At 36.2% G+C, this 15000-nt stretch overlaps 1 protein-coding gene across 1 annotated transcript in view; it reads left to right on the plus strand.

The window, feature by feature from the left end:
- Window positions 1-15000, plus strand: part of LOC137058713 (CLIP-associating protein 1) — a 95915-nt gene that overhangs the window by 55322 nt on the left and 25593 nt on the right. The window contains exons 16-28 of the mRNA XM_067432102.1: window positions 132-209; window positions 1537-1704; window positions 1787-1833; window positions 2788-2958; window positions 5160-5267; window positions 5584-5622; window positions 7435-7584; window positions 9601-9708; window positions 10467-10526; window positions 12619-12722; window positions 12826-12849; window positions 13951-14195; window positions 14961-15000. The exon at window positions 14961-15000 is cut by the window's right edge and continues 24 nt beyond it. Coding sequence (XP_067288203.1) covers window positions 132-209; window positions 1537-1704; window positions 1787-1833; window positions 2788-2958; window positions 5160-5267; window positions 5584-5622; window positions 7435-7584; window positions 9601-9708; window positions 10467-10526; window positions 12619-12722; window positions 12826-12849; window positions 13951-14195; window positions 14961-15000 — 1342 coding nt within the window. The remainder of the gene's footprint in view (window positions 1-131; window positions 210-1536; window positions 1705-1786; window positions 1834-2787; window positions 2959-5159; window positions 5268-5583; window positions 5623-7434; window positions 7585-9600; window positions 9709-10466; window positions 10527-12618; window positions 12723-12825; window positions 12850-13950; window positions 14196-14960) is intronic.

Below are 15000 nucleotides of genomic sequence, written 5' to 3' on the forward strand. Positions count from 1 at the left end.
GAGGTCTGCAGGGACAGCCGATTCATTGATTCCAGCTCATGTTCTGCTGTGGTGGAGTTTTGGCCGAGCGGTTGAATGGACTCAATGTTTTTATCACACTAAAAGTCACTTTTATCTTCTCGACTCTTCAGAAACATCGCTGTCCTGATGGAAACCATTAAGAAAGGAGTTCATGATGCCGACTCTGAGGCCAGATCGGTTGCTAGAAAGTGAGTGATTCTTCATTTGTGCTATGTTTACAATGTAGAATAGTTATGTAAATGAATAACTGTTTAGCAGTGAAGCCTATATGAATAAAATCAACTTCCAATATCAGCCTAGTTGTACTTGCACTAATCAAATAAATGTAAATATTGGCTGATACACTATATTGCCAAAGGTTTTGAGACGCCTGCCTTTACATGCACATGAACTTTAATGACATCCTATTCTTTGTCCGTAGGGTTTAATAAAAGGCTTTCCACAAGGTTTAGGAGTGTGTTTATCGGAATCTTTGACCGTTGTTCTAGAAGCTCATTTGTGAGGTCAGGCACTGATGTTGGACGAGAAGGCCTGGCTCTCAGTCTCCGCTCTAATTCATCCCAAAGGTGATCTATCGGGTTGAGCTCAGGACTCTGTGCAGGCCAGTCAAATTCCTCCACACAAGGGATGTCTCCAAACTGGAAGAATTAAATTGTCAAAATGTCTTTGCATGCTGAAGCATTAAGAGTTCCTTTCACTGGAACTAAGGGGCCAACCCCAACCCCTGAAAAACAACTCCACCCCCCACCACCAAACTTTACACTTGGCACAATGCAGTCAGGAGTCCTGTTCTCCTGGCAACCGCCAAACCCAGACTCGTCCATGGGATTGCCAGACAGAGAAGCGTGATTGGTCACTCAGAGAACACGTCTCACTGCTCTAGAGTCCAGTGGCGGCTGCTTTACTCCACTGCATCCCACGCTTTGCATTGCTCTTGGTGATGTAAGGCTTGGATGAGCTGCTCGGCCATGGAAACCCATTCCATGAAGCTCTATACACACTGTTCTTGAGCTCATCTGAAGGCCACAGAAAGTTGGTGACTTCTGCACACTGTGACCCTCAGCATGTGCTGACCCCGCCCACGCGATTTTACGTGCCCTATCACTTCGTGGCTGAGTTGCTGTTGTTCCCAATCACTTCCTCTTTGTTATAGTACCACTAACAGTTGAGCGTGGAATATTTAGTAGTGAGGAAATGTCAGGAATGGACTTATTGCACAGGTGGCGACCTATCACGGCCCCACGCTTGAGTTCACTGAGCTCTTGAGAGCGACCCATTCTTTCACTAATGTGTGTAGAAGGTCTGCAGGCCTAGAGCTTGATTTATACTCCTGTGGACATGAAGTGATTGAACACCTGAACTCAGTGATTTAGAGGGGTATCCCAATACTTTTGGCAATATAGTGTATTAATATGGTCATTGATCAATTTTGATAACTTCTCTCCCAATGACTCAATGGTATTATTCTGTCTATCAGCTGTAATCTGAATGAATGTTTTGATCATTTTGTTCTAGGTGTTACTGGGGTTTTCACGCCCACTTCAGTAAAGAGGCGGAGCATCTCTTTCAGGCGCTGGAACTGACCTATCAGAAAGCGCTACAGTCTCACCTGAAGAGCTCCGACAGCGTCATGTCTCTGCCGCAGTCTGACCGCTCGTCCTCCAGCTCACAGGAGAGTCTGAAGTGAGAAACGCTTTATTAAACACTCTTTAGTGTGTTTTCACATGTGGTGTTTTTTCACACTCACTTATTTTGTTTTTCGTAGTCGGCCGCTTTCTGCTAAAACACCTGTCGGGAGCAACTTGAGCAGAAGTAAGAATATGAAAAAAAGTTTTCTTGGAAATAAAATTTAGTATAATAGCAGTATAGATGTATATTGGTGATAATAGTTTCTTATTAAACTCTTGTATCATTGTTTTCTTGTATTTGTTAAATGCCATGTTGAATAATTTGGAATAATTAAGACTTTTAAATGTTGAAAATAGTATGTTTTGTTCATCAAGGCTGCATTTATTTGATTAAAAATACAGTAAAAATAGTGAAATATCTTTATAATTTAAAATAGCCATCGTCTTATGTAATGTATTGTAAAATGTAATTTTTTCCTGTGATGCAAAGCTGATTTTTCAGTCTTCTCTCTAACATGCGGAATTATTATTGGTGCTCAGTTATTAATAATGGTTGTATTATTATCAAATCATTATACATTTTTTCAGGATTCTTTGATGAATAGAAGATTCAAAAGAACAGCATTTATTTGAAATATAATCTTTTGTAATATTATAAATGCCTTTACTGTCACATTTGATCAGTTTAATCTGTATTTGATTAATCAAATTATTAATTAACTTTGTTAATGATGTTCTTTGTAAATCTTACTTAACTTTTAAATGGTAACGTATCATAGTTTACACAAAAATATGAAGCAGAACAACCGTTCAACATTGATAATAATAAATGTGTGTTGATCATCAGATCCTCATCTGAGAGTGATTAGTGAAGGATCATGTGACACTGAAGACTGGAGTAATGATGATAAATTCAGTTTTGATCACAGGAATAAATTACACTTTACTATATATACACATAAAAAAACAGCTGTTTTAAATTGTAATATATATATATAATATATATATATTTTTACTGTATTTTCAATCAAATAAATGCAGCCTTGGTGAGCAGAAGAGACTCTTTCAAAAAACAAACGGAATAATCCGAACTTTTGACCGGTAGTGTAAATTGTAATTTTGTGTCATTCTCTCTCAGCTAAAGTCGTTAGTTCTCGTGCGTCGTCTTCGTCCGGCTCACTCCAGCGATCCCGCAGTGATGTCGATGTTAACGCTGCAGCCAGTGCCAAATCCCGAATGCCCGCTGTACCCGCCGCTGCCCCCTTCAGCTCTGCCGCGGCGCTGCCGCCCGGCTCCTACGCCTCGCTGGGTAACACAACCAACACATACATGTTCACAGAAAACACACTCATTTACAGAGATGGAGAGCAGTGAAACAGAGTAAAAATACTCATCTAGAGAGCCAAACAAGCCAGTAATCAGGGGACTTTTATGACCGTTTTTTGGGTGTTAAAAAAGTTTAAAAGATTTTATATATATATATATATATATATATATATATATATATATATATATATATATATATAAGGACATTAAATTAAAGGACATTAACTGTACATTTCTATAAAATTGTATTTATTATGTAATTATTTTTATTTTACATCAGTGCTGTCAAATTGAATAATGGCATTCAAAATGAAAGTTCTTGTTTACATAATATGTGTGTGTAATGTGTATAATTATTTTGTATATAAATACACGTTGCATGTGTATATTTAAAAACAAAAATTATATTTAAATATAAAATATTTATATAATTGCCATTAATCATTTGATGGCACTTCTATATTTATTTAATTAGTTAATTTAATAATACCTCATGATAGAAATATCACATTATTTAATGAGTTTACAAATGGTTAAATGAAACATTTGTTTAGCTGCTGAACTATCATACTGTACTTCTGTAAAGTAACTACACATAATAAGTTTAATGCCTATTCTTAGACATTTTAGCCTTTTTGGGTCAATTTAAAAGTGAATAATGTTGAATTCTCCAAAAATGTAAATGTATTACTGTAGTTTTATGCATGACAGCAGATACATTTCAAGACAATCTATATTAAACATTCAATATTTTATTTGTTCAAGTTCTGTTTAATTATTATTTTTATTTATGGTATATTATTATTTAATAATTATTTAATAATTGATGTTATTTACAGGATAATTAGTTCAGGCATTACAATCTATTCCACGTATGAATTTTGAAAGAGTGTAAGTGAATTAGGCACTTCCAGCATGTTCCCAAGCCCATTTGCGTCCCGCTGTCTAACACGCGCTGATGCTGTTGTACCTCTGCTCTTACTTGCTCAAAGATGCCGCTGGTAATGTAGAGGGTAAGATGTGTGTGTGTGTGCGTGGGTCTCATTGTCCTACTCTGTCTTTATCACTCTGTGCTGTTTTTGTTGAAATGTCTGTTTGAGGCGTACACAGATGACAGATGGTTCAGATGGTTATTGGGTAGTTTGAGAAATAAGTGTCACACGAAACATTCTCCAGTGTTTATATGAATATACCTGTTTGAACATGTTTATGTCAGTCAGCATGAGTCTTCACAACATCTGTGTTCGGTTTGGGCTTATGAGTATAAGCAGTCGTGTGTTTAGGTGTAATGGTGTTTTGTGCATGATGTATTAGTTTACACAGTTAAATGATAATTAAGTAGTTTGTTTATTGTCAATAAATGTATTACATTCAAATGTTGTGTGTGTGTGTGTGTGTGTGTGTGTGTGTGTGTGTGTGTGTGTGTGTGTGTGTGTGTGTGTGTATGTATATAAATATATATATATATATATATGTATGTATATTTAATATATTATATATACATGTAATATATAAATTAAATACATTTATATTTTAATAAATGCATATTAACAAATAACATGATACAATAAATTATATATATATATTTCATTATATAATATTTTAATAAATATATAGTAATAGATAAAATTATGTAATAAATGATATATATAATTTAATAATATATATTAATAATATGTGTGTGTATATATATATATATATATATATATATATATATATATATATATATATATATATATATATATATATATATATATATATATATATATATATATATATATATAGAATATGTATTATTTTTATATACTGTATTTTTTTAAATATTGATTTATTGAATTCATTTATTTATATATATATATATATATATATATATATATATATATATATATATATATATATATATATATAAAATAAAAATATTTAAAAAAATTTACACACACACACACACACACATATAAATATGAAATAAAACTATATATAAATAAACTATATATAAATATAATTAAAGAACATATTTACTGAGATTTTTTTTATAAATAAATATATAAATTAAGTAATATAATTATATACTGTATATGATTGAATAATATATATTTAATTATATATAATATATACAAAATAATATAATACAAATTTGAAGTTTACTCACATCATTTTAATGTTCTGTATTTTCCTCTCCTGCAGGTCGTGTGCGAACAAGGCGGCAGAGTTCAGAGAAGGCTGCTGTGGGCGGAGCTTCTGTGACGGACAGCAGGGGGAGGAGCCGAGCCAAAGCTGTGTCCCAATCACAACGTGAGTTTGCAGTTACATCATCCTGTCCTGCTCTAGATTATAAACCCTGGTCAGTAGATATATAGTATCATTGGCTGCAGTGTAATATACATTATACTCCAGTATAATGTGGCTTTCAAGTGTTTTTGGTTTACGTTCCTCTTAAAGAAGAGATGTGAACTCCAATTCTCTTTGTGTGCCGCATCATAAACATCAGCATACTTTTTGTATGCTGGTTATCGTTGCTCACGGCAACAATCAGTGTTAGATCATGCTGATGTGCTTGGAATCATGGGTAATGTAGTTTCGTTGACTCTCTTCACTGTCCCGCATCAAGGATCCAGATCTGCTAATCCAGTGGGGGTTAAAACTCACGGTATGGAGTAAAACGCGGACTCACGTCTGCATGTGTCCCATCATGAGCGCATGATCCACTGCGACAGGCATTCCCTGCTACTATTGATCTGTGTTTACCCATTCCTGTTATTTTGCTGTCTTACTGTATCTGTTTTTGAAAGTCCCTTTAAGGCGAGTCAGTTCACTCGGCGTCCATCTTGGGAACGTCCTCGATTAGTTATTTCCAGCCAGCGTTGTTACCATTACCATTTAAATATTAAAATAAAGTTAAAATAAAATATAAATATCACGCAAAAGACTTAAACTAATCTAAAAAATGTAAATGTTGCCTTTGCAACTAATTGAAATACGTTTAAGCACAGAAATTAAAATAAATTAAAACTATTTAGAAAACTAAAAAACGGAGAAAAAAAATGACAAAAGCACGTAAAAAAACATGTTTTTGTTACTAAAATGGAAATGAAAACTGAAAATATAAAAATGAAAGCTAATTCAAAATATGACAAAAAAAACTATAATAGGTATAATCAAAGATAGAATATATATTTATAATATATTTCCAGCGGTGCAGATTCAGCTCCATCTGTTTGAAGCAGGAAAGACCCTGAATCCCTCAAACTCATTATTGAATTTATGTCTCAATATCCTAATAACACATTTTAAATCAACAAAAAAAAAAAAAGATAAAAATGGCATCATAAATTATAATTATTAAATAAAGCAAAAAACGGGTAAGATTTTTATGATTTTCTCAAAAGGGGAAGTCAAACTTTTTGAGTAAACAAACTGTATCTTGTAATTTGGCTCTTAAATGTATTCATACTATAGATATAAATGAAGTAAATTAAAGGGGTAAAAAAGGGGTCATGACATGATAAATCAAATTTGCCTTGATCGTTTGACATAAAGTTTTTTTTTTCATAGTTTAAACTGTCCTCCTCATTATAAACATAAGCATTTATTTAATCAAGCTCCAAAAACAGCTTGTTTTGATATTATGGGATCTGTGACATCACACAGGCAAATATATTTGCATATGCCCGCCTCCAGAGGAAGACATGGACCAGTAGTTTTACATCATCACATCATAAGCCCCGCCCACTGCCGTTCAGTTGTTTAAAGGACCAGTGTGTAATATTTATGAGGATCTATTGACAGAAATGCAATATAATATATATAACTACATGTGTATAAAGATCTTACATAATGAACCGTTATGTTTTTATTCAGTCAGATTGAGCTATTTCTATCTACACACACCGCGGGTCGTGAAGTCGCCATTTTGTCATGTTTCTTCCAGTTCTAAAAGGACAAACTTCTCCACAGAGTGCTAGTCACTCTCTGCTCTCTCTGACGGTGACATTTTGTCCTGTGTTGGCCACCGTAGCTTCTCTATGTACTAAAAAAGGGAGGGGTGAGCAGTCAGTGGGTGCAATTCACAACCTCACCACTAGATGCTGCTAAAATGAACACACTTCATCTTTAACGGCTGGCATCTGAATCAAAAGCAAATAAAACCCATTATAATGTCTGACACTGTCTACACTGATACAGTATACAGATGAGTGTTCAGTTTCTGACATATATATTTGTTTTTTGTTTTTTTTGTACAAAAACCTTTATTAATATTAATTAAGTGCACCTCAAGGGACATCCATGTCATGAGCGCTTATGCTTTCTCTTATTTAAACACGTGCGAGTGGACCGTCTCTGCCTTATACAGCTTCTGTGTTTGTGTTCAACGCATGTGTCGCCCCATCAGCTTTTATCGATATATTTAGAGTAACACTGAGAGTTAAATCAAGTCCCCAAACGTGTGTCTGTGTTCTAGCGGGCAGCCGCTCCAGTTCCCCGGGGAAGCTCTTGGGTCGTTCCTACGGGAGAATCCCTCGAGCCACCGGAGCGCCGACGGACAAACGCTGTAAGATCCCGCGGAGTCAAGGCTGCAGTCGAGAGACGAGCCCCAGCCGCGGCAGAGAAGGTAAACACACACATCCATCCATCCACACATCCACACATCTATCCACACATCCATCCACACATCCACACATCTATCCACACATCTATCCACACATCTATCCACACATCTATCCACACATCTATCCACACATCTATCCACACATCCATCCATCCATCCACACATCCATCCACACATTCACACATCTATCCACACATCCATCCATCCATCCACACATCCATCCACACATCTATCCACACATCCATCCATCCATCCATCCATCCACACATCCACACATCTATCCACCCACACATCCATCCATCCATCCACACATCCACACATCTATCCACACATCCATCCATCCATCAATCCACACATCCATCCACACATCCACACATCTATCCACACATCCATCCATCCATCCATCCACACATCCACACATCCATCCACACATCTATCCACACATCCATCCATCCATCCATCCATCCATCCATCCATCCATCCACACATCTATCCATCCACACATCCATCCATCCACACATCCACACATCCATCCATTCACACATCCATCCATTTATCCATCCACACATCCATCCATCCATCCATCCACACATCCATCCATCCATCCACACATCCATCCATCCATCCATCCACACATCCACACATCCATCCATCCATCCATCCACACATCCATCCATCCATCCACACGTCCACACATCCACACATCCATCCACACATCCATCCATCCACACATCCATCCACACATTCATCCATCCATCCATCCATCCATCCATCCATCCACACATCCATCCATCCATCCCTCCCTCCATCCATCCATCCATCCATCCATCTGTCCATCCATCCATCCATCCATCCATCCATCCATCCATCCATCCATCCATCCATCCATCCATCTATCTATCCCAATCCACATGCACTGTGTAATACTGTTCATTAAAACACAACATGTTGGAATGGTTTTTAAACCCTTCTTTACATTCAAGCTTATCAGTTCAAGTTTCAGTTTGTGATAATGTTGCATTGAAGAGGGAGAAAATAAATAAAAAATATTTCTGTGAAATGAATAATATTTTCTGGTCTGCAGACACTGATATGAAAAACATGTCATTGTTTCTTGTTTTGTTATTGGGATGTTGTTTCCTTTTTTTATTGTTCTTTATGTTTGAATGAGTTTTTTTCTGATTTGTTTTATTTTGTTCATTTCAAAATAATGTTACAAATTACATTATAGTATATTAATATTATTATATTATTTTTGTGTCATATTCTTATGATTTTCTTGAAAGGAGAAGTTACATTTAAATAAATAAAAAATTATTTGTTTAAGTTTTTATTTATTATTATTTATTTTTATGATTTTCTTGAATTTAAATATAAATAATAATAAAAACATTTTTATATGTTTATATTTTGTATGATTTTGTATGATTTTTTTGAAAGGAAATGTTGCGTATAAATAATCATCACAATAATATTACTACTAATAATAATTTATTATTTGTATATTTGTTATGTATTTTTATGATTTTCTTGAAAGGGAAAGTTGAATTTTAATAATAATTTCTTATAATATATTTATTTATATATATATATATATATATATATATATATATATATATATATATATATATATATATATATATATATATATATATATATATATATATATATATTATGTCATAGTTTTTTGATTTTCTTGAAAGGGGAAGTTAAATGTAAATGACAATATTTTATTATTTTTATATTGGTTATGTATTTTGTCATATTTTTATGATTTTCTTGAAAGTGAAGTTGAATGTAATAGACAGTATTTTTATATTTTATTATTTGCATATTTATGTATTTTATGTCATATTTTTGATTTTCTTTAAAGGGAAAGTTGAATTTTGATATATTTTAAGCTGCGCTTCACTGTTAATATGTCTCATCCTCCTTTCTGTCTCATTCTACCTGCATGTGTTTCCTCTGCCCTGTGCTGCTGACTCCTGCTGCGTGTGTGTGTGTGTGTGTGTGTGTAAGTGCGGGGCAGTCGTATCCCGAGGCCCAGTATGAGTCAGGGCTGTAGTCGCGACACGAGTCGGGAGAGCAGTCGGGACACCAGCCCGGCTCGAGGGTTCAGTCCGCTGGGTAAGAGACTCCTGCTGGTGTGCTTCGCCTCTCATTTCCCCTTAAAGGGTTAGTTCACCCAAAAATGAAATGTGTGTCATTAACTCCTCTCCCTAATGTCGCTCCACACCCGTAAGACCTCCGTTCATCTTCACACACAGTTTAAGATATTTTATATTTAGTCCGAGAGCGTATGCAAGTGTATGCACACTATACTGTCCATGTCCAGAAAGGGAATAAAAACATCATCTCAGTAGTCCATATGAGACATCAGTGGGTTAATTAGAGTCTCTTGAAGCATCCAAAATACATTTGGGTCCAAAAATAACAAAAACTACGACTTTATTCAGCATTGTCTTCTCTTCCACGTTTGTATTCAATCCTCAAATTAAGAAAAAAATCCTCATATTGTGGATGCTTCAAGAGACTCTAATTAACCCACTGATGTCTCATATGGACTACTTTGATGATGATTTTATTCCCTTTCTGGACATGGACAGTATAGTGTGCATACACTTGCATACGCTCTCGGACTAAATATTAAATATCTTTACTGTGTGTGAAGATGAACGGAGGTCTTACGGGTGTGGAACGACATTAGGGGGAGGAGTTAATGACATACATTTCATTTTTGTGACCTAACCCTTTAAACTACAGCTGGACACTAAGACTAAAAATACAGTGAACTGAAAGAATAAAGTGCTGTGACTCAGGTGGTCACCGTTAAACTAAAGTTTTCTTTCTGAAATGTGTGTCACCCACTTCCTGATCCTTCCCAGCGTCCCACAGACACTCTCGCTCCACCAGCGCGCTGACGGCGGGAGACGTCCTGCTTACAGGTGACTTGCATGTGGTCCGGGTCACGGCACCAGAATCTGGGGCTCATGCTGAACCTGTTTCGAAGTGTGTATGTCAGTCACATCCAGGTTTAGAGTGTGTTTGGGCACATTCAGAGCCCCGTTAGCTCTTATCCACAGGGTGGCGCCACAGACCCACAGGGTCTACTAACACACACTTCTCTGAATCAAACCAGCTCAGGTTTCCTGGATGTGACCTGGACTGTTATTTTGCCTCATTGCAACTTTTAGTTTTATTTTGCATCATTAAAATGTTTCTATGTTGAATTGAGTGCCAGGCTAATTAATCAGCAGATATTTGGAGATTGTGAGATTATTGGTCTGTGTTTGTTTGTTTATGTCTTATAATTGTTATTAAAAGGACAATGTAAAAGTCTGAGAGCATCTGATTTAATCAGATGAAAGTTTAGAATCACTTATAAAGAGATTTCGGTAACACTTTACAATAAGGTTGCATTTGTTAACATTAGTTAAAGGTGGGGTAAGTGTTTTCTGGTAACCAATGATGATATTTCAAATCACCAAAACAAACACACCCCTGTCCTGTGTGTGTGTGCCTTTTGAATAATGATGTGCACTGAGCGCTTTCTTCTCACCATGATTAGTGGACACGCCCCCTTACTGCTGATTGGCTACGAGTTTGTTGTGGTACTCGTCCCGAGACACTTTTATCAAGCAGTTTTGAGATATCACTTACCCCACCTTATCTTCGTTAATTACATTCATTATGAACATGAACTAACGTTGAAAATACTTAGTTTATTTTAACTCTTTTTAGTAATACATTATTCTAATCAAAAGTTGTATTAATATTATTCAATGGACCTGAGCTGACATTTTATTAACTAACGTCAACAAAGATGAAAAAAACCTGTAACAAATGTATCACTCATTGTTAGTTAATGCATTACCTAGTTAAATAATGGGCCCTTGTTGTAAAGTCTTACCGAGACATTTCACTGTTTAAAAAAAACAACATTTTTTTAAACTTTATTTCCTGTCGGATGTTATATTTCCATGTTTAATTTTTTTATGAGTTTTACTATTGTATTTTAATTTCTTCTTTTGAGTTGCTGTTCTCAGACTGAGTTTTCTGTGATCAGAGGTGGACAGTAACAAAGTACATTTACTTGATTATCTGTACTTTGTTTGAGTATTATTATTTTTTTCAGGAAACTTATGACTTTAACTTCACTACGTTTGAAGAGAAATATCACTTCACTACATTTCTATCAAGGTCCTCGAAGTCGAAAGATGTTTCTGTGGCAGCTTTGAAATCAGATTTTTTTGATTATTTTTTATACACCCGCACTTGAACAGACAAATACACAGAAAATAATGTGATCTGTTTTGGCGAGTATTCACTTGATTATGTCTTTAGTGAGCATTAACAGTTGGGAGAACATGGGATGTGTATCAGTGTATTGGATCCGTGCATTCATCTTTAAAGTGACTTTGTAAAGGACTTTGTAACTTTTATACAAGTAAAAAAGAAATTAGTTCAAGGTAGTTGTATGCTAGCATGTCAGATGGAGCGTCACAGACTGGCTTAAACCATCATGATAAACAATAATAAAACAATGCATTGACATAATAAAGGAAATTTACTTTTGATGATGAAGTACTTTTAAAACTAAGTACTTCTGTACTTTTACTTAAGTAGAAATCTGTTCACTTGTAACGGAGTAATATTTGACCAGTAGTACTTTTACTTTTACTTAGAGTTGCGTACTTTGTCCACCTCTGTCTGTAATTATATTTTAATTTAAAAAATGTAAAGTTTGTGTTTGCTGAGTTGTGTGCTGTGATGCTAATGAATAAGAAGCATGTCAGGATTTTGAGTGTTTTATTTTGTCCACATGGATGCTGCATGTTCTTTTTTCTTTCTTTCTTATGTATACGGTGCTTTTTCTGTGCATGTGCTCCTCAGACTCCTCTGATACTAACCTCTCTCTCTCTCTCTCTCTCTCTCTCTCTCTCTCTCTCTCTCTCTCTCTCTCTCTCTCTCTCTCTCTCTCTCTCTCTCTCTCTCTCTCTCTCTCTCTCTCTCTCTCTCTCTCTCTCTCTCTCTCAGATCGTTTCGGTCTCATCCATCAGGCCCGTATCTCGGCGTCTGTGAACGCCATGCGGATCTTGAACACGGGCACGGAGGTGGAGGCGGCCGTGGCAGATGCTCTGGTGAGAATAACGTCTCTACATCAGCGTCTGATTGCCATCTGTCATCACATTCCTGATGTTTTTGTCTTTACTTTCCCTCTGCGTTTCTCTGGAACCTCTTCAGCTCTTAGGAGACTCCAGGAATAAGGTACTTGATTTATGGACACCTGATGGAGTGTTTTACCTGTCAAAATATTCAACATTTGATCTGTGGTTTCAGTAACACTTCATTAGTTAATTGTAAATCATTCAAAAGTTTGAGGTCAGTAAGATTTTTTGTGTTTTCGAAAGTCGTCTCTTCTGCTCATCGAGGCTGCATTCATTCGATCAAAAATACAGTAAAAATGTGAAATATTTTTACAGTTTAAAATAACAGTTCTCTATGTGAATATATAGTAAAGTGTAATTTATTCCTGTGCTCAAAGCTGAATTTATCATCATTACTCCAGTCTTCAATGTCACTTGATCCTTCACTAATCATTCTCAGATGAGGATTTGATGATCAACACACATTTATGATTATTATCAGCGTTGAAAACAGTTCATATTTTTATGGAAAGTGATAAAAAAGTGATTTTAAATTTTAAAGTGAAAAATTTCAAGATTTTTCACTTTAATCTTGAAAAAAGTGATTTTTTTTCAAGATTATTTGATGAATATACAGTTCAAAAGAACAGCATTTATTTGAAAGTATTATTTTTGTAACTTTTGAATGGTTTTGAGCACATACTGTGTTTATACACATGCATGTAACCGCTTAAAGCGGTGGTTTCATGCGATTTGACTTTTTTAACTTTAGTTAGTGTGTAATGTTGCTGCTTGAGCTTAAACAGTTTCTGCAAAGTTACAGCGCTGAAAGTTCAATGCAAACGGAGATATTGTCTAAAAATACAGGAAACTACATTTGGCCATCTAACCAATCTAAGACCATTGTGTTTTTCGGAGGGATGGGCTTCATAGAAGCAGGAAGCAAACGAGCCATTCAAAGCACAGACAGCGGTGTGGAATAAAGGGAGAATAGAAGAAAAATATGGCGTAAAAAAAGATAAAAGAAGTATTAAGACGTGTTATACTGGCCCCATTAACACAACCAAGCCTAGCAACAAGCCTAGCATAAACACAACAACAAGCAATCCATGAGCATTAATCCTTTGCATGTCTGTTTTCTGTTAAATCAATGTTATTTCTCTTACGTTTTATCTTCATGCATTGCATCTTACTCTGAACGTGTGTGTGGTTTGTCCTGTAGCAGAGACCCATGCGGCGGCGGTACGAATCTCCCAGCATGTATTCCGACGACGATGCCAACAGCGACGCGTCCAGCGCGTGCTCCGAGCGTTCCTTCAGCTCGCGGAACGGCTCGATGCCGCATTACCTGCGTCAGACGGAGGACGTGGCGGAGATCCTGAACCACTGCGCCAGCTCCAACTGGTCCGAGAGGAAAGAGGGGCTCCTGGGACTCCAAAACCTTCTGAAGAGCCAGAGAGTCCTCAGGTACACATGCCACCAACTACACGGCTCACTGAGGAGACATTAAAGGGGGTGGTTGCTGCGATTTCACTTTTTTAACTTTAGTTAGTGTGTAATGTCGCTGCTTGAGTATAAACAGTATCTGCAAAGTTACAGCGCTGAAAGTTCAATGCAAACGGAGATATTGTCTTTTAAAGTTATGGCGGTTTATTGCCTACAAAAATGGCCGGTTTGGACTACAACGAGCTTCTTCCTGGGTTGGTGACATCATAAACCCTTGCTAGTCTCCGCAGATGTGACTTCTGCCCGTAATGGGAAGGGGCGTGGCCTTAACCTGTGCTTGGCACTTCAGCCAATGAAAATACAGGAAACTACATTTGGCCAGCTGACCAATCTAAGACCATTGCGTTTTTCGGAGGGATGGGCTTCATAGAAGCAGGAAGCAAACGAGCCGTTCAAAGCACAGTGGAGACAGCGGTGTGGAATAAAGGGAGAATAGAAGAAAAATACTTCTTATACAAATATAAGAAGTCACGCTTTGCCACAGATTGAGGATTCCCCCTCAACTAAAGACTCAAGATAAATGTTAGCCTACGTGTAACACTACCCGCAATTTTTCAGTTAACAGAAAAACTACAAAGGACTACAAAAATGGCTGCAAGACAGGAAACAGAACCAGGGCAAACTAAAATACCACATAACAAAAACAGATTTAGTTAACTGTACCATTATCAGTGATATGTAAAGGGAGTTATAGATCGAAAGTGTGATGCTGTGTCTGTGTTTCAGTCGTGTAGAGCTGAAGAGGTTGTGTGAGATCTTCACCAGG

The sequence above is a fragment of the Pseudorasbora parva genome, chromosome 22 (assembly GCF_024679245.1).
Source record: "Pseudorasbora parva isolate DD20220531a chromosome 22, ASM2467924v1, whole genome shotgun sequence".
NCBI lineage: Eukaryota > Metazoa > Chordata > Actinopteri > Cypriniformes > Gobionidae > Pseudorasbora > Pseudorasbora parva.